The following is an 18,282-nucleotide window of genomic DNA, read 5'->3' on the forward strand; positions in this document are numbered from 1 at the left end:
TACCAAGGTTGCTACAAATAAAACTGAAGTTAGTGTCTCTTTTCGCCACCGGTGCAGCACTCCATTAGGCGTGGCAGTAATGGTTAGAACATGAAATTGCCCAAACCTCGCCACCTTGTTCCCTTAAAGTGTTTCAGAGCCCTACTAAAATTTGTTAGCATCTGGAACTTGCTTTCGAAATGAAGCCACACCGAAGCGTAGAAATAGCAACGCAATATCCGCCATTTCCACGTTGACTGAACGACTTTTTCACCACCAGTGATTAATCACGCACTAAGGAACAGTGTTGTGCAGTGAGAGAAGTTACCTCGCACTGGGAGATGCTGTCTCCAATGAGTTTGGTATAACCCTGGGCCACCTTTTTCGAGCACGTTCCACTGCAAGCAAAAACACATTTTGTTGAATGCTAGCTGTTTCTTAACACCCGTGGTACGCTTATACGCTGCCCCAACTCACGTGATTGCGTCGTGGTGCTGCAGTGTAGCGACTGCTCTCTCTGCGTCAGTGCACACAGGAATATAGGAAAAGTTAGAAGGGAACGGCACTCATACCAGTCGTATACCTCGAATTCAGGCTCCATACTGAGGATAAAACAAGTACCCGCTGTGGTAGCTTACTATAGGTAAGCTACCACAGCGGGTACCACAGCGGGTACCACAGCGGACAGACATCGCGCCCTGCAAAGGTGGTATGCTCACGACACAATCCCGCGGCCTTCAAAATTTCCGGAGCCCTCCACTACGACGTCTCTCATAATAATATGGTGGTTTTGGGACATTAAACCCCACATATCAATCATCAATCAACAATCCCGTGGCCGTGGCGACCACGTTTCGGTGGAGGCGACTCGCAAGAACACCCGTGTACTTTGATGCTGGTGCATGTTGAAGAACTCCAAGCGGTGGAAATTACCTAAGAGTCCCCCCTAAGCGTTCCTCACAGTCATATCATGGCTTCAACGCGTTCACATGCAGAAATTATTGTCATGATAAAACAAATGCTTCGTTTCTGACAGCATAACTCGATAAAAAAATACATAAGTTTCTGGTCCCACCGTGAGTGGAGCCACCGCCTTGATCTGGGTGGCCTCTGGCTCCCCTAAGTATCAGTCACTCAGGACTCCAGTAAATTTCTTGTAATGTCATGTCATTGGCTGGCTCCTCGGGGCCTTAGTAATTTCCCGTGTCTGTCTGTCTGTGTCAGCTCTCTTATGTCATCAAACTAGTCGGATATTTTTCAATGGGAAACTCAGATTCTGTGCGGAAATATGTAAACAGCACTGTAAAAACACCGTTATATTTTAGAGTCTTTGGTGTCTAATTTGTTGTTTTTTGCGCACCATTTGGTTCCTTTATTTCAAAAGACCTGCGTCCAAGCAAGCAGCGCAACTGTTTACTATTCTGGTACCACAATCCATACCACGGCGTCATCGTATAGGCCTCAGTGCAGTTGTGCAGCTCTTCCGGCAGACTTACCCTATAGATATACTATTTTCATTTTTCTGCACATCAGTTCTTTTTGATATTTTCTCAGCCTTTCGGCATCCCAATGCGCGTCATAACGTCAATAAGCATTAAGGCCAATGATCGCGTCACTGAATAAATATAGGCACTGGTCGATGAAAACGAGAATAAAAGTTGATTGCTGGTGACAGGCAGAAAAATGCGAGCGCTGGCCGCATGAACTGCAGTAGTTCGGAACGACCGCTTGGGAGTGTGAGAAATGGAAACGGGCGAAAGGATAGTGGGCAAAAAACAAAAAGCCGCACCGACAAGCCGTGCATGAAAGTCCCGCATTTATACAGCACCGACTTCGCACCGTATCTGCCGAGCGTACAGCTTTCAATGATCACTGAATGTTGAAAAAGAGAGAAATCACGCAGTAATGAATTTTGTATATGCCTATAATGTCTTGATTCTACGATCGCTTTCTTCAATTTATTACTATATGCCAGCCCTGTATTACCACTGAGCCACGCTGATGCTTGGAACTTCTTTCCAAAGTGGCCTTAGGCAGGCTTGATGTCGGGAAAGTGATCGCGTTAATATGGGTAATAAAGAGTTTTAGAACATCAAAGGAACGACCAGGCGTCACACAGTGGGAGTAACTAGTAGGTCGTTCAATGAATACAACCCATGAGAAAACTTGTTCTTTTTCACCTATTAACTGTGGCGCATACCCACTTCAGGCATAATTTTTCATCGTCGTCAGCCACTGCATCAAAAATTGCATGAAATTCCTAGCAAGTGTGTAGCGGGTATACCACGCTTCTCCGAAGAATGACGACGGATAGCATAGTGAATGCTGGCCTACTGCACAAACATTATGATTATTTATGGCGTAGTGGGTACCCAGCAAGTGTGCTTGCAGCAGTTACCCAATGACTGTTTAGAAAAGGCTCTGAAAACCGGCTCTTATAGCTTTCTCTGTGAATGTGCTGTGCCTACCGCGCTGGCCTTGTTTTTATCTTGCGCTAAGAAGTGGATCGACGCGTTCATTCAAAAGGAGCAGTTCTCTTCATATCCCCGCCTATAGTGGCCAAAGTACTCGGCTGCTGACCCGCAGGTCGCGGGATAAAATCCCGGCTGCGGTGGCTGCATTTCCGATGGAGGCAGAAATGTTGTAGGCCCGTGTGCTCAGATTTGGGTGCATGTTAAAAAACCCCAGGTGGTCAAAATTTCCGGAGCCCTCCGCTACGGCGTCTCTCATAATTATATGGTGGTTTTGGAACGTTAAACCCCCATATCAATCATCAATCAATCTTCATATCATCGGCTTATACCATTACATATCACCATTGGTGCTGTATCAGTGGCTAGACAGAGATATTGAAACGCCTGATATTTGGTTTTACCACTTGTTTTTGTGTGTGTTTATGTGGTACTCTTGTAATATATCTTTCTGGACCGTGTTAAGATATAAGCCCAGGCACTTGCCTATATGACTTTTTGGTGTCCAAATATTTGTTTGGTGGCGGGGTTTTTTTGGAATGTTAGAAGGTTTGTCGAAGAAACATTCGCGCAGCGTGAAGTTTCTGGCGAAGTTGCCGAGGTCTCGTAGTAAGTGAAACTCATGAAAAGATTTTCTCGTTGGGCAGAAGTTTAGACCTTTAGATAATAGTTTTACTTCGTTTGTTGAGAAACTGATGTCCGATAGGTTTACAATCGCAGTGTCGCAGTGTTCTTGTTCGTACCATCAGTGGTGTCGTGGGTGGATGTGTTGTAGTAATATGGTATAACGTCTGGTAGTGAGGAGTTCGAAACATTGTCTCTCTTAAGTTTGTGCATTCGCTTTCATGATCTCTTGGTATTTATTCTGTTCAAACTTTGTTAGTAGGGTGATTTTCTCGTTTGATAAGTGGTGGTTGTCGTGGTGTTGGTCATGGTGGTCAGTTTCTTTTCTTGTTTTCCACTGTGGTTGATTGCGATTTCTGTTACATTGAGTGATGCCTCTAGGAGGACGTTTTGCCATGCTACTTGATTGTTTTCGTCGATATTTGTGGCGGTTGGGGCGAGGGAGAGTGTGATTCCTTTGGGGGCTATTCTAGAATTTAGCTACTGCAAGTCCAGTTTTCCGCTATCCTATTACAGTGCCACTTTCCTTAAAGTATGAAAACTCGCTGATAAACGAATCAGATTGAAATGCATAGATCGACATTGCAAGTGTACCTAAATGTGTGTTGTCGAAGTGAATGGTAGATGCGCTGTTTGGCGAGTTGGTTTCGGTTTCACCAGATAAATTGGCCAGATTGCATCACTCCGCGCTGATTAAAGTGGCCACTTTCCCAAAATTTCAAAATGGCCATGGACTATAAGAAGAGCTTGAATTCACTCATTTGACTCAACCCGCTATAACCTTTGATTAAAAAGTTTTTTGCGCTAATTTTTATAATTATTAATTGATTGATATGTGGGGCTTAACGTCCCAAAACCACCATATGATTATCACAGATGCCGTAGTGGAGGGCTCCGGTTATTTTGACCACCTGCGGTTCTTTAACGTGCACCCAAATCTAAGCACACGGGCCTACAACACTTCCGCCTCCATCGAAAATGCTGCCGCCGTAGCCGTAATTCGAACCCGCGATCTGAATTTCTCTAAATATTGTCATAAGTAATGTGTGTACGCATCCGAAGATGCCTTCTGTCACAGAAAAGACAATAAGCAAATACCTCCTTTCTGTGATTTTTAAAGAATATTGGACACATTTATTGAAAACAATATATTATGAAGTCTAGGTTTGGATTACCTTTATTAGGCCCGAGGAACCGGCAGCTGACAGCTACGATGAATGAGCCAAGATGATGATGCTACGCGACAACGATGAGGATGCATGAGCCACACATGATAATGATGAGAATGTACCGGTGAAGAGGATGCGTATACTAAATGCCCACACCAATTCCCCCCCCCCCCCCCCCCCCCCCGTGAAAGCGGCCAGCGACGAGTCAAGGGGACAAAGAACGTCGCGTGAAGGGCTTCATACGGGAGACATGGACGACCTCTGTAGTTCGATAATGGCGATCTGCTGAGGCTACAAGTGGCGTCACGCGATAATTCACTGGTGAAGTCTCTTCAAGAACTGTGTACGGCCCGATAAACCGAGGCTGAAATTTGTCACACAAACCAGGTGTGCAAACAGGCGTCAAAAGGAGCACTTCGTCTCCAGGTTGTAAGGATACAGCACGATGCGATTCATCATAAACTAGCTTTCTGTCTTGCTGTCGGGCTTCAGTGTTTATACGAGCACGTTGGTGGCATTGTGGGAGTCGTGAAACGTATTCCTCTGAAGAGAATGGAGATGAATTCGCTTGGCAGGTAAAGAAAGAGACGTCCAGGAAAAAAGTAGGGGAGCGTCCATAAACTAGGTAAAATGGCGAGTAGCCAGTTGTCCGCTGAATGGCCGTATTGTAGGCGAAAGTGACGAATGGTAGAACTACGTCCCAGTTTTTGTGTTCTGATTGAATATAGGTGGCGATCATGTCAGCAAGAGTGCGGTGGAATCGCTCAGTGAGGCTGTTAGTCTGGGGATGATAACTAGAGGCAGTCTTGTGAGTTGTGCCGGAGGCGTGAAGAAGTTCGTTCACTAGTTGTGAAAGGAAGGCCCTTCCACGGTCACTGAGCAACACACGTGGAGCACCATGACGCAGTATAATGGCTCGGAGCATGAAATCGGCGATTTCAGAAGCTGAACTAGTAGTAACGGATGCCGTCTCGGCGTAGCGCGTCAAATGGTCAACGGCTGTTACTATCCACCGGTTTCCAGCAGCACTGACTGGGAGGGGGCCATAAAAATCAACGCCTACAACTTCGAATGGTGTGACTGGGCACAGAAGAGGCTGTAGTGTACCGGCGGGAGCAGATGTTGGTAGTTTTCTACATTGGCAGGTAGTGCAGGACCCGACGAACCGAACTACACTAGTGGTAATGCCTGGCCAATAAAACCGACTTCGAAGGCGATCGTAGGTTTTATGGTAACCAAGGTGACCAGCAGTCGGATGGTCATGAAGCGCTCTGAGTACTTCGGACCGAAGCGATCGGGGTAGAACGGGAACCCAGCGCTGACCGTCAGGATAGTAAATTTTGCGGTACAGCACCGAGTTGTCCAGCTTAAATTGCGAGAGTTGGCGACGGAGCCTTGCATTAGGTGGACGGGAACTGCCAGTGAGGTAGCCTATAATATGTCGACAGTATGGGTCAGCCAACTGTCGAGAAGGAAAATCGTGGGGGTCGTCCGAAGGCAGCTGGTCCATAGAGGCGAGAGAGGAAACCGCCGTAGACATGGACTACGAGGGCATGTTGTGTAAATTGATTGCGGAAACCCCGAGTGGAGTCACTGGTAGTGGGCAGCAAGAAAGAGCGTCGGCGTCACTATGCTTCCTGCCACACTTGTATACGATCTCAAAATCATATTCTTGGAGGCGTAGAATCCAGCGTCCGAGGCGTCCCGACAAGTTCTTGAGTGTCGAAAGCCAACATCAAGCGCGGTGGTCGGTCACAATGGTGAAATGATGGCCATGCAGATATGGACGAAATTTCTGTACTGACCAAACGATGGCGAGGCACTCCTGCTCGGTGATCGTGTAGTTCCACTCGGCTGCAGAGAGGACGCGGCTGGCGTAAGCAACGACTCGCTCTCGCGAAGAATTGTCGCGTTGCAGGAGCACGGCTCCTAAACCGCGGCCGCTAGCGTCTGTGTGCATGAAGGTCGGTGCATCATCGTGAAAATGAGAAAGTACAGGGTCGGTCGTGAGGGCACTCTTCAACCTGTCGAAAGCCGATTCACATTCCTGAGACCACTGAAAGGGCATACCGGAAGCAAGTAGCTTATGAAGTGGTGCTATGGAGGCAAAGTTTTGTATGAATCGCCGAAAGTAAGAGGCGAGACCAAGGAAAGTTCGCAAATCTTTCGGTTTTTCAGGGCGAGGGAAGCAAAGCACTGCAGCAGTTTTATCAAGGTCTGGACGAATTCCGTCCTTGCTCACAACATGACCGAGTACCTTGATAGATCTGCTGGCGAAACGGCACTTTTTGGTGTTAATTTGAAGACCAGCGCCCGCAAGACAAGTCAGGGCTTCGTCCAAGCGTTGCAGATGTTGAGGAAACGTCGATGAAAAGACAACAATGTCACCGAGGTAACATAGGTAAGTCTTCCATTTCAGGCCACGCAGCACGGTGTCAATTATGCGCTCAAAAGTGGCGGGCGCATTGCATAGACCGAATGGCATAACATTGAATTCGTATAGACCGTCCAGGGTTGCAAACGCAGTTTTTTTATCATCTTCGTGCATGCGGATTTGCCAATAGCTGGAACGCAAGTCGAGGCTCGAAAAGTATTCAGCACCCTGTAAGGAATCTAGGGCATCGTCGATGCGTGGCATGGGGTATACGTCCTTCCTAGTGATCTTATTGAGTGCTCGGTAATCGACACAAAATCGTACGGAACCGTCTTTTTTACGCACCAGAACGATGGGCGACGACCAAGGACTGGTTGAGGGTCGCATTATCTCCCGTTGGAGCATATCGTCTACGTTTTCTTCAATGATTTTTCGTTCGGCTAGAGAGACGCGGTACGGACGGCGGTGCACAATGGATGTTCCGTCGGTCTGAATACGATGTGCTGTAGCGGTTGTCTGGCCCAGGGTGGATGAATGAACGTCAAAGGAGTTTGCATGCTTTTCCAACAAATCAAGCAGCTCTTGCTTCTGTGAGTCTGTCAAGTCTTTGTTGATGGCTGCTGTAAAGGCCGAGGAAGCAGCATGATCTACAGGATGGCCTTTAGAGGAGACAGGGGTAAGAGACACAACGCACACAGGCTCCAGATCGGCAACGCAGGCGACAGTATAGTGCCCCGTGGCAGTAAAATTTTATCTTGTGTGGTGTTGGTAGCCGCGAGGACAGTTGATCCATTGTTGAAGCGAGCCACACCTGATGCGAGAGCTATGCCTTTATTAAGGCAACGCGATGACGGAGTGACCAAAATGTCACCAGAGTGGACGTCGTTGGACAAAACTGTGACTAGTCGATGTTCGTTTGGTGGTAACTCGATGTCTACAGCAGCGATGAGTCGAAGTGGCCTGTAGGTTTCGTCGTTGAGCAAGTGGTCCGTGTCAGTAAGATGGACGACACGTTGTGCACAACAAATAGCCGCAGAAGCAGGGGAAAGAAAGTCCCAGCCTAAAATGAGTTCATGGGAGCATGGGGATAGCACAGCAAATTCTATATGATGAAGAATGTCGTCGATTATTACATGGGCAGTACAGAGAGCGGAAGGGCGAATCATTGTTCCCTGGGCTGTAACCAGTGTCGGTCCATGATAAGGCGTCGTGACTTTTCGAAGACGGGCACACGAATCAGCACGAATAACAGAAAATGCAGCCCCAGTGTCCACCAAAGCATCAACGTCCACTCCCTCAACTGTGACCGCAAGCATATTGTAGGGGCGCGCTGGAGGAATTGGAGTCATGTGTTGGAATGCAGTTTGTCCTCCAAAAACTGCATCGCTTAGTTTTCCGGACGCCGATCAGAAGTAAGGGAAGCAGGCTGACGAGGAGAAGAGGAGCGACGGTAGGGCGACGGTGAACGGCGTCGGGTTGATTGGTGACTACTGCGCAGTTCATCCGATGCTGGCGGAGATGGAGACCGGCGCGGCGCGGTGACGAATAACGGCGGCCCTGGTACAAGGCTCCTGCGGTATAGCACCGTTCGCGTATGTCATACCCTCAGCGCTCGTCTTGCTGGCGCTTGCGGCAAAAGCGTGAAATGTGACCACGATAGCCGCAATAATAGCACGTAGGCCGAGTCGATCGATAAGGAGGGTAGTAGCTTTCGCTAACTGCACCGGGAGAGAGAGCAGTCAGAGGGACACATGACGGCTCAGGCGGTGGTGATGAAAAGCTCGTGGGAAAGCTTGTGGGAGGTGCGGCAGCAACCGACGCGTACGTTCGTGGCGCGGACGTCGAGCTGACGGTGCCAGGAGGCGCGGCGGCGGTGTGCAGGAACGATGGCAGAGTACGAGGGACAGTGGGCTGCAGGTTGGCCATGTGGGTCATGGACGTGAGCTCTTCCCTGATGACATCCCGCAATGACGTTGAAGAAGACTGAATGGGACACACTGAAAGTAGTGTGAATCCCATTGATTCTAATTCTTCGCGTATAATCGCCCTTATCGTGTCTCGCAGGTTTGGATCAGTCGTAATACGGGCCGCGTCACTGTCTGCTTGTAGGCGCATAGACTCAAGTTCTTCGAGGCGCTGGCAGGTTGTCGCAGCGTCAGCAACGGTAGCCGGATTCTGGATTGCAAGGGCATTGAATGTGACGGGTGCAATTCCCTTAAGAAGCTGGCGCACCTTGTCTGACTCTGTCATTGGTGTGTTAACCCGGCGGCAAAGTGAAAGAACATCCTCGATGTAGGATGTATACGACTCCCCGATGTGCTGTTTCCGAGTCGCGAGAGCTGTCTTTGCGAGAGCCGAAGGAACAGCCGGTGTGCCAAAGACATGGCGAAGCTGATCTTTGAAGGCTGAACAGTCGGGGATGTCGATGAAGTGGTTGAGGAACCACGTCTTCGCGACACCCGTGAGGTAGAATGACACGTGAGCGAGTTTGTAGGTGTTATCCCACCGGTTAGCAGCGCCGACACGTTCGAAATCGTCCAGCCATTCCTCCATATATATATAATATATATATATATATATATATATATATATATATATATATATATATATATATATATATATATATATATATATATATATATATATATATATATATATATATATATATATATATATATATATATATATATATATATATATATATATATATATACTGTCTCGAGCCATACGCAGTGGAATGGTGTGGTGTACTCAGAAGTTTTATTACGTGGTGCTTGCGCTTCCATAATTTAGGCACTGCACACAAGCGGTATTTTTGAAACAACATGCTGGAGTGTTGTGGCGAAACTGTTGTCGTGACTTCTTGAGGTGGAGAAAACTCTATTTGAAGTCGAATTTTTTTTTATGCCATTGCCATAAAATTTCATGTAAAGCGAACATTTCTGGGTAGTTCATCTGCATGATTACGGCATGATCTCGTAGGCCCAAAGGTTGAAAAAAAAAAACAAAGTTATGTTAACTGTGTTTTTGATCTCACTGGTTTATCGTAGTGTCTCGTATAATAAAACCGCTTTCTCAGTATGAAACTCGTAATGAAGCGTGTCTTGCGTGATAAAATTGCAGGGGAAAGTTGAAATATGCATGATACAAGAAACAGAACCCCAACATTAAAAACAGTCATGCCGAATGTGACTTTATTTTCTTTTTTTATCGCTGCTTTTCTTATTACTGCCACTTTAAGCACAGTTTTAATATAATAGAAGATAAGTATCTGTCCACCTTATAAGCACTATAACATGACCCTCAATTGAGATAAATCTAATTTTTAATTTATAGATACAGTTTCACGCCATCGCCACTGATCGTATTCACAGCATACAAGTTTTTTCACGCTGTATCGCGGTAACGTGTCATTTAGTATACAGATGTTCAACTGTGCATCACTTACTGAATTTCAGTACAGATGCCCGAAGTCCCGCAGTAACACCAACTTGTTTGCAAACCTGTGAATAAAAGATGAATACAGGCTGGTTGCATATTATTTGATGCAGTAAACCGGTGTAATTTTTCATATCTTTGCAATGCTGAAAAAAATGTAAGGACTCTTCTTCACAGAATTGTGAAATTATAGACTTAGATGTGTAATGACTGAATGCATCGCTATCGTCACGCCGGAGATAGAAAAAAAAAGACTGGGAATGTATACATAGCACAGAATCCCCCCTTTCGTATGTATTTTTTCAAATGAAAAATAATTTGCTTCTAAAGATGCTGTGTAGCGAAACGGAGCGAACTCCCAGTGAAATTTAACGTAGACAACGAACTTTACTTTGTGTGTCTCACACTTGGTTCCGGAATTCGAATAAGCTTGTAAATCTGGTGATCTGAACCTTGGAATTCGAGTATATAGTGTCTTGATTTTGAGTCGATAGTTGAATTAGTAGTGCCTAATTGTTGGTTCTAGAATCCAAAACAGTGCTCAGCACCAAACCTTGTGCATCGCGTATATGTCCCTACGTTTATATTTCGTGTAAGATGCATGCATATGTCGTCAACTCAGTGAGACTGAACCTTGTGGCGAACCATATGATCGCCGTTACATTCAAGTATGGTGCCAAGCTTGAAGGAAGACCGGAGCGTGACGGCCTTCTTTTGCATACCAGCCAGGCCAAGCCAGAAAGGAAAGCCTGAGAAAGCCAAGCAAAGCCTAGGAAGGCCTTCTTGAAGCTCTCTCTCCCTATTTATCTCTTTCTTTCCTTCTTTTTCATATGCGAAGCAGCTTATGGTCGAGCAGAGTCCGGTGTGCGTGACCACCCTTACTGCACATGCGCAACAGCTGGCCCAAGCTCTGCCAGAACGCGCTCACGAGCTAGCGCATTCGGGCCTGTGCAAGGGGCGGGTAAGGCGCTGTGGTGTCCCCCCTTACACCCTCTCAGCAATGATGTGATGGCGCCGGGAACGAGATTCTGCAGACACGCGATGAACCCTTGTGCTCCTGCGTGGCATGCTCGTAGAAGAGTTCGGGACGATTAATTCTCTTTATTTATTTATTTATTTATTTATTTATTTATTAATTTATTTATTTATCTATATTTTGTTCTCTCGCCAATGGCAATGCATTACACTGTACCCATAAATCAGGGATCTCGAACACGCGGACACGCGGACACGCGGACGCGGTCCTAGTGGTTCGCGGCTTCACAGGAAACGAAATGTACTCGCATCACTTGTTTGCTTATTGCAATAAATAACGTTTTGTTCGGGTAGGAAGGAAGAGAAGGAAGCAAACAGAGAGAGAAGGCATGGAGGTTAACCAGAAAGACATCCGGTTGGCTACCCTACACTTGGGGATCAGGAAAGGGGACAAGAAAGGGGGAGGAAAAAGAGAAGGAAAAAGGAGAGAGAGAGAGAGAGAGAGAGAGAGTGAATTCACTTCAGCGTGAAAAACTCCGCGGCAAGTCAGAGCCATTGGCACAAACCAGTCGTCCTCAAAAAGCATGAGCACTGCCTCGCGGGCTGTCGAGAGATGTGGACCGTGCTGTAGTAGCACCTGCTCAGAAAGAGGCCGATCATCCAGTTCGCCCAATGCGTTGGCAAGCAATTGTCTCTCTGAGGCAAATGGAGGGCAGTGACACAGCAGGTGTTCGATATTTATGTCGGAACCGCTAAATTTGCATGCCGCACTGTCAGTCATTCCGATTAACGTAGGTAAGGTACTGAGACGGGATTGGTCTCAAGTATTTGATTTTTTTGGGGCACCCTATGGGCCCACCATGTGATGAAACCAAACCGCGGAACGAAATCAATGAATATTACCATTTGAGTGATTCTGGTAATCCAGGGTTCTATGTAGGAGGGCACAAGCTTCTCGGCCATACGAGTGTGCTCTGAGCTCGCTCTACTGCAGCCATGGAATCAAGACAGGGCGGAGCGCGTGATAGCAGCGCTGATAAAAATGGCTACAAGAAAGCGCGCGCCGTCAGAAACACATGTTGAACGTGTGCGGTGCTGATCAAGGAAACACCGCGTGCGTTCACGTCAGCGCCCCCACTCAGTCAGAACTTCAGCAGTGCAGGACCGTCGGCTTGATTGTGGTGCTATCTTTTTGCCAACACCCGCCTCCCACCGGCGTGTTCGTGGATGTTTGTTCTTTTTCGGGCAGGTTCTTTTGTTCCACCTGCTGCATGAAAATTTCAACTCTCGAAGGCAGCAAGGGTGCACGCGCAGCACTCTCGTGCTACTCATTTTGCTTCCATTAAATATTGCAGATACATATAAGGACAGCAGGTCACCAGGGGGGCTCGCATCATGGCGGCAATGCGGCTGTGAGTGGTTACGTCGTGAGTACGGTAAAATTGAGCGCGATACGCAGTAGCCGCGTGATTATATAATTTTTTTCTTCTGCCTGCATGTGTGCATTGTATGCGCGATAAAGCTGGTAGGTGAATCATGCCGCTCGCTGGTGTTGTGGCGTGAGCACTGCTCCTTGGCAAGAGCAAAAATGGTGGGCGGACCTGGTCTTAGCCACGAGCGTCTGCAAATCACGCTTATTGATGCGTGAATTCGGATACAAACTCATTGATTCTGAGAAGGCTCCAGTTCAACTCGTGACTGTCATGGTGCCTGTGTTCCTGTCAAGCATTTGATGCGGTGGGCGCTAAGCACCAGCTGCTTTGCATATACAATAATTTGGTCATCTTGCATGCACTGTCATAGAGGAGCTTGTGGTACACTATATAGCTTTTCTATGTTTTAAATTCGGTCGTATACTCATCTGCTTGGTCTTTTGTCTGCTTCAAAGTGAAGGCCGCATCAGGTCTGTCTTAATTTTGATTGTAATAAATGCCTAGAGCTTTGAAACATAACACTGAACAGTGTTCTCTCAGTTATTAATGTTTTAATTAAAACGTCAATAATTATCTCGGGTGCAAGTAGCTATGTCATTATTAGGTATGAAGTTATTTAACGTAACTTTATTAGCACGATCCTAATAGTCTTTATACTAATAAGGTCTAATTAGAACGATTTTACTTAGCGTGTTCAAGATTAACGTCGCTTTAATTATCATGTTTTAGTTAGTGAGTCAACTCGCATGTTTAGTTAGCATGGCTTCGCATGTTTAGTTAGCAACTCGCATGTTTAGTTAGCATCTTTGCATGGCTTCAGCGTCATGGTCTTAATAAAATGTTACGTAATTACCTCGGTCTTACCACGGCGTGGCTTAATTATCTTGGTCCTAGCATGTGCTGGCCTAACTTGCCCAGCCAAATAGCTAATTAGCCATCGCAGGTGCTCGTGTGCTAGCGGACAATAAAGACGACAAAGAAGGTGCGCACTGGTCCGGCAGCTTGCTAGAGTGTGCAGGCTGACCATGATAATTAACGAGTGGTCTCAAGTTTAGCTGTGGTCGCGATGTTGTGAGGCGCTCAGCCGGAACGAATCTCAGAGGCCACCACGCTGATTATTCTAAAGCAGACCTATTTCGGGCAGTAAAAGCTTCAAAATGAAAAACAGCTTGTGCCTTTACAAAATATCATCAGAAAAATCTTCGGACACCTTTATTGCATGGGTGCACTTTTGCATTCAGTAGAACGACAAGCAAGTGAAAGAAGATGCCTGGTTTGAAAACACCGCCCAACTTAGTCGACCGTCCTTGACGTGATGCCGGGTTTTATCTTAACTAATAAGACGCAGTGCGCTGAGAGGTGTATTTTACTTTTTCGCACTGTTGGCTCATTCGAAGGGGGGTGTTGCCAGAGCTTTCAAGGATCCCGAGTTTCGCCAAACTCGTGTGATCCTCCGTAGCACCCAAATCTCTTGAATGTTAACATCCCCCACCAAAATTATCTATAGATGAGATATGCGAAATGCTTTCTTTTAAATTACGGGGTTACGTGGCATTTTGTTGCCTATCACCAAGTATTTCTTATCATCAAGCTTTTATTATCCGCTCTCTCTATTCCACACCGCCATTTCAAACAGCAAGACAGCATACTGGACCTCGCTTTGACATCTCCTTCTTTCTTTGCTGTTCTCTTTCCTACTGCGGCATTTACGTGTCACATAAAACATTTATTTTAATGTTTAACAACATCTGATTTGCGGGAACAGTTAACTGAAAGCCGGTGTCTTAGCAGTGGTCTGTACGAGCGCGCAGAGGTCAAACCATAAGTCATCGAGCAGCCCACACACATTGCTTATAATGCTTAGCTCTGCCGATTGAGCGGCGGGTTCAAACAACAAAAGTGCCGTTGTGGTGCGTAAAGGAAGACAGCAAGCGGGCGACCTGCAGAAATCCGTTGGAGTGCCTGGCGTAGCGCTTGAGTGTGGGCCGGCTGGTGTAGAAGCCCGTCCAGTACACCTGCGGCCGGTCGGCGTAAGGTAGGAAGTCACGTGTGTACGCAGGCCACGACCGGTTGGCCACATGCAGGGCTTTCAGGTAGCATGATGGACTTGAGTAGAATGCCTGCAGCCTGATGCTCGCACTGGAAGCCTGCGATTGATTGATTTATTTACTGATTGATTTGCGTTTCAGATCAGTTTTTTTATGTACCGTAACTTGGAATCACACCCATATTCTTCAACTAAAACTGTCCTTCAATCTTTGATCAAAATCCTTCAACTCTTCAATGATACAGTCCAGATAATCCCGATGCTGATATATTAGCGGAGGCGGTCACCAATAGCTATAACACTTACGAATAGTTTTGTAAATTTGACCTCACAAGTTTACGCGGCATTTCAGTACACACTAAATTTATTATTTTGGCTCATGAGTCTTTGAGAAATGCAATAACATCAGTGTGCAACGATTGCAGTGACGTTTGTGTGACCGGTAGCTACAACAAAATCGTTCAGACGAAATCTAAAGGCTACCCAAGACGTACAATTTTCCCCACTGCAAGATAAGGGCGCGCGATTGGTCGTACACCCCCCTATTTTCTACGCGGGCCAAAGTATACATGAGAGATGAGAGCCGCCGCGTGCTCACTGCGCCATCTTGCTGATAATGATGAAAACACGATAGTCCCCCCCCCCCTCCCCCCACCCGGAAATGCCCACCAACAGCGGTAAGTGGTAGATATGAATAGCTTGTCGTTTAAACGTTGAAGGAGGTATCCCTCTTGGCTCAGTGATTAACTCCTTGCATTCATGACGCGGAGGTCCCACGTTTGATTCTGCGCGCCGGAGTCTTTGTTTCTGGGATTTTTTTGTCTTTCTTGTGTTTTCATACATATATATACGTACACATATACGGTACATGGCATCGACGCTGACGCTGGTAGTGAAATCCAGCTTAGTGTCCGTATTTGCTATCGCAATAAAAATAAAGGGGCCAAAATTATTCAGAAGTCTGTGCCAACTACGGCGTGCATCATAAACATACCATGGTTTTGGTACGTGATACCTCATAAAGTATCATTATAAATTTTTAAACGTCGCATGACAACTAGGCTTGTGCAAATAGTGAATTAGAAGTTCAAATAAAACAGTGATTTTGGTCAAATAGTTTCAAATTCAGTTCCAATATAGTATATATATTCCATATTAAAGAAAAGCAAGCACATTTGTCATGAGTCATGACCCTAACTAACCTGTACAGTAGTTTTGTAATTGAAACGAGGCATGTGCAAATGCCATATTTTTGCATCAAAGGAAGTAGAACCAACTTTGAATTGTAGTAGAATTCGACCAGCAAAATGCTAGTGATAACCTGTAAAATATGCATGAAGTGTGTGTAAGCGCAACAAACAGGGGCGAAGAAGAAAACAGACAAGATCGGTTGAAAATAGCGCTGGGCCCTTGTCTATTCTTTGTCCTTGTCTGTTGCGCTTACACACACTTCATGGATGCGAACCAACTAGACAAACAACGAGTTTAGTTGTAAAATATGTTACGTTTTTAAATTTGCTATACTTAGAGCATATAAGTACGTATAAGAAGACTTTAAGTTTTAAAATTAAATTGGTGTGACAATAATACTTTCATTTCCCTTTTAAGTGAAGCTTCGCGGCAGTGCTGCTTTTTATACGTGTTTTCTCATATTAGCGTAAACTATAAGCATTAGGTGAGTGTGTAACGGCTTACCAATTTCACAATAGGTTACATGCGAATTAATATACACATGGATAAGTTCTTTCACGGTTTAGCATTTCTTTACTGCAGTGAAATCATCTTTATAGAGTGTTACATGTGCATTAATGCAAATTTGAATAATGCGAAATTTTCTATAAATAAAAGTCTATTCGAAGTGAAAAAAAAACTTCATTATTTGTTCGAGTATTCGAAAGATTTTAATATTCGCAAGAGCCTAATCAAAATACTTATTTTGATCTAAAGTAACATACCTGTACAGTTTAACATCGCGAACTATTATTCTGTCAGCTCAAAGTTTACTTTGTTTTATAACAATCGCTAAACGAACATAACACTTGAGTGTACCTCATGCACGGCACCACTCTGAAACACCACTGAGCAGCTATTTGAACGCACTCTTTATTAATAATGGGCCACATTATCAGTGGTTCTTAAGCACACTTTTTAACACCCTGTTTCTATGTCGTTATCACTCTTTGAGTCCTTGGGAATCATCAGACAGTCAGCTGAACTATAGCTGTATCGGGCACTGTTTGTTTACCGCATTGTTTACCACACTCAAATTTGTCTTACCGGAACACATTATGAGATAATCCAAGGACTACTTATAAAATTAAAGACACTTATGCACTATTCTTTAACGTACGTTTTTTGCAAAACAGCTATTCTTAAATTACAATTTACAATGTAAATTGTTTAGTTTCGTTTATTTTACTTTTTCAGTATTTCTATACGAAAAGGTAAGGAAAACGCATGGTGGTATATAGCCTTTTATCAGGATTGATTAGGTAGAAAAGCTATTACGTGACACGGCACAGCAATCCGTCACTGATACCGAGGCAACATTGTTGCCGTTGATCCCGTGGCACATACGCAATGACGCACACACACACACACACACAACAGACGATTGCTTTCAAGTTATCTTGAAAGTCAAATTATCACTTCGAACAAATATTCCCGCTGTCATCTTCCCTAATATTTATTCCTTATTAAAAAGCTTTAGTTAAAATTCGTCCTGTCAATTTCACATCGTGACTTTATGGGCTCTTTTGTGAATTCTCTGCATTGTATCTTACTGTGAACATATGTATCTTCTCATAGTGCTTGCAGTTCTCATTCTTTTCTGCGTCCTTGCTTCCTGCAGATAAAGCGCTCTCAGGCAGCTTTATTCGCAGCTGTGAGTCTATGAACGATATCATTGAAAATGAACAAAATAATGACGTTAGGCTTTTACCTTGCTCTAAGTGCACGTTTAAATATATGGCTTGGAACAGTGGTCTCAGCGTACTATCTTGAAGTAATATAGCGCTTACCGTTCCAGCACGCAAATTTCACCACTATGTTTTTATTAGATGAGTTTCATTAATTAGTTATAATTATTTGAGTAACTTGACAGTTACTCAAGCAATTATCAAAATGCTAATGAGGCACACGTAGATATGTTCAGAATACATATAACTGTGCCATTTTCAACAACTTTTTAATCGAGGGCTGATTTTTTTTCCCGGTTAGTAAAAAAAAAAGCCCACAAAATACAAAACATAGCACGTGACTACCCTCCCACCTGCTAAAGAAAGCAGCGTCCTCAAATATGCTTATTGCAAGCAACCGCTTTTCCTGTTCTCCACTGCCAAAGACAGTAATTTCGCACACTGGCAAGGGCCCAAGTCGGATGCCAACAGCATATGTCGAAATCTTGCAGTGATTCCTTAAACTCCATTGTACGCCCCTATCACTATTCATATCTCATGGGAGATTGTTCCCATTAATAACGTGGCTGGTGGTTTGTTGTGGAGGTGGCCCAACTCTGTGAGAAGAAAGCGCCAAAATTCTTCGGTCGGGAATAGGCAGTTTGAAAGATCCGTATTCTTTCTTTCGCCGTTTTTTTTTTCTTCTTAATACTGGCTATCTCACAGAAATCTTGTCTTACGGTGCAACTTTCTGATGCACGCTACAGCCACGTGTCATTTCCCCGCCATGGTGGTCTAGTGGCTAAGGTACTCGGCTGCTGACCCGCAGGTCGCGGGATCAAATCCCTGCTGTCGCGGCTGCATTTCCGATGGAG

General features: G+C 45.2%; 1 protein-coding gene across 1 annotated transcript in view; it reads right to left on the reverse strand.

Moving 5' to 3' along the window:
- Nucleotides 1–18,282, reverse strand: part of LOC119162236 (lysosomal alpha-mannosidase) — a 91,530-nt gene that overhangs the window by 42,262 nt on the left and 30,986 nt on the right. The window contains exons 9-12 of the mRNA XM_037414698.2: nucleotides 14,404–14,610; nucleotides 10,066–10,120; nucleotides 457–496; nucleotides 308–377 (exon numbers count right to left, since the gene is read on the reverse strand). Coding sequence (XP_037270595.2) covers nucleotides 308–377; nucleotides 457–496; nucleotides 10,066–10,120; nucleotides 14,404–14,610 — 372 coding nt within the window. The remainder of the gene's footprint in view (nucleotides 1–307; nucleotides 378–456; nucleotides 497–10,065; nucleotides 10,121–14,403; nucleotides 14,611–18,282) is intronic.

The sequence above is a fragment of the Rhipicephalus microplus genome, chromosome X (genome assembly GCF_043290135.1).
Source record: "Rhipicephalus microplus isolate Deutch F79 chromosome X, USDA_Rmic, whole genome shotgun sequence".
Classification (NCBI taxonomy): Eukaryota; Metazoa; Arthropoda; class Arachnida; order Ixodida; family Ixodidae; genus Rhipicephalus; species Rhipicephalus microplus.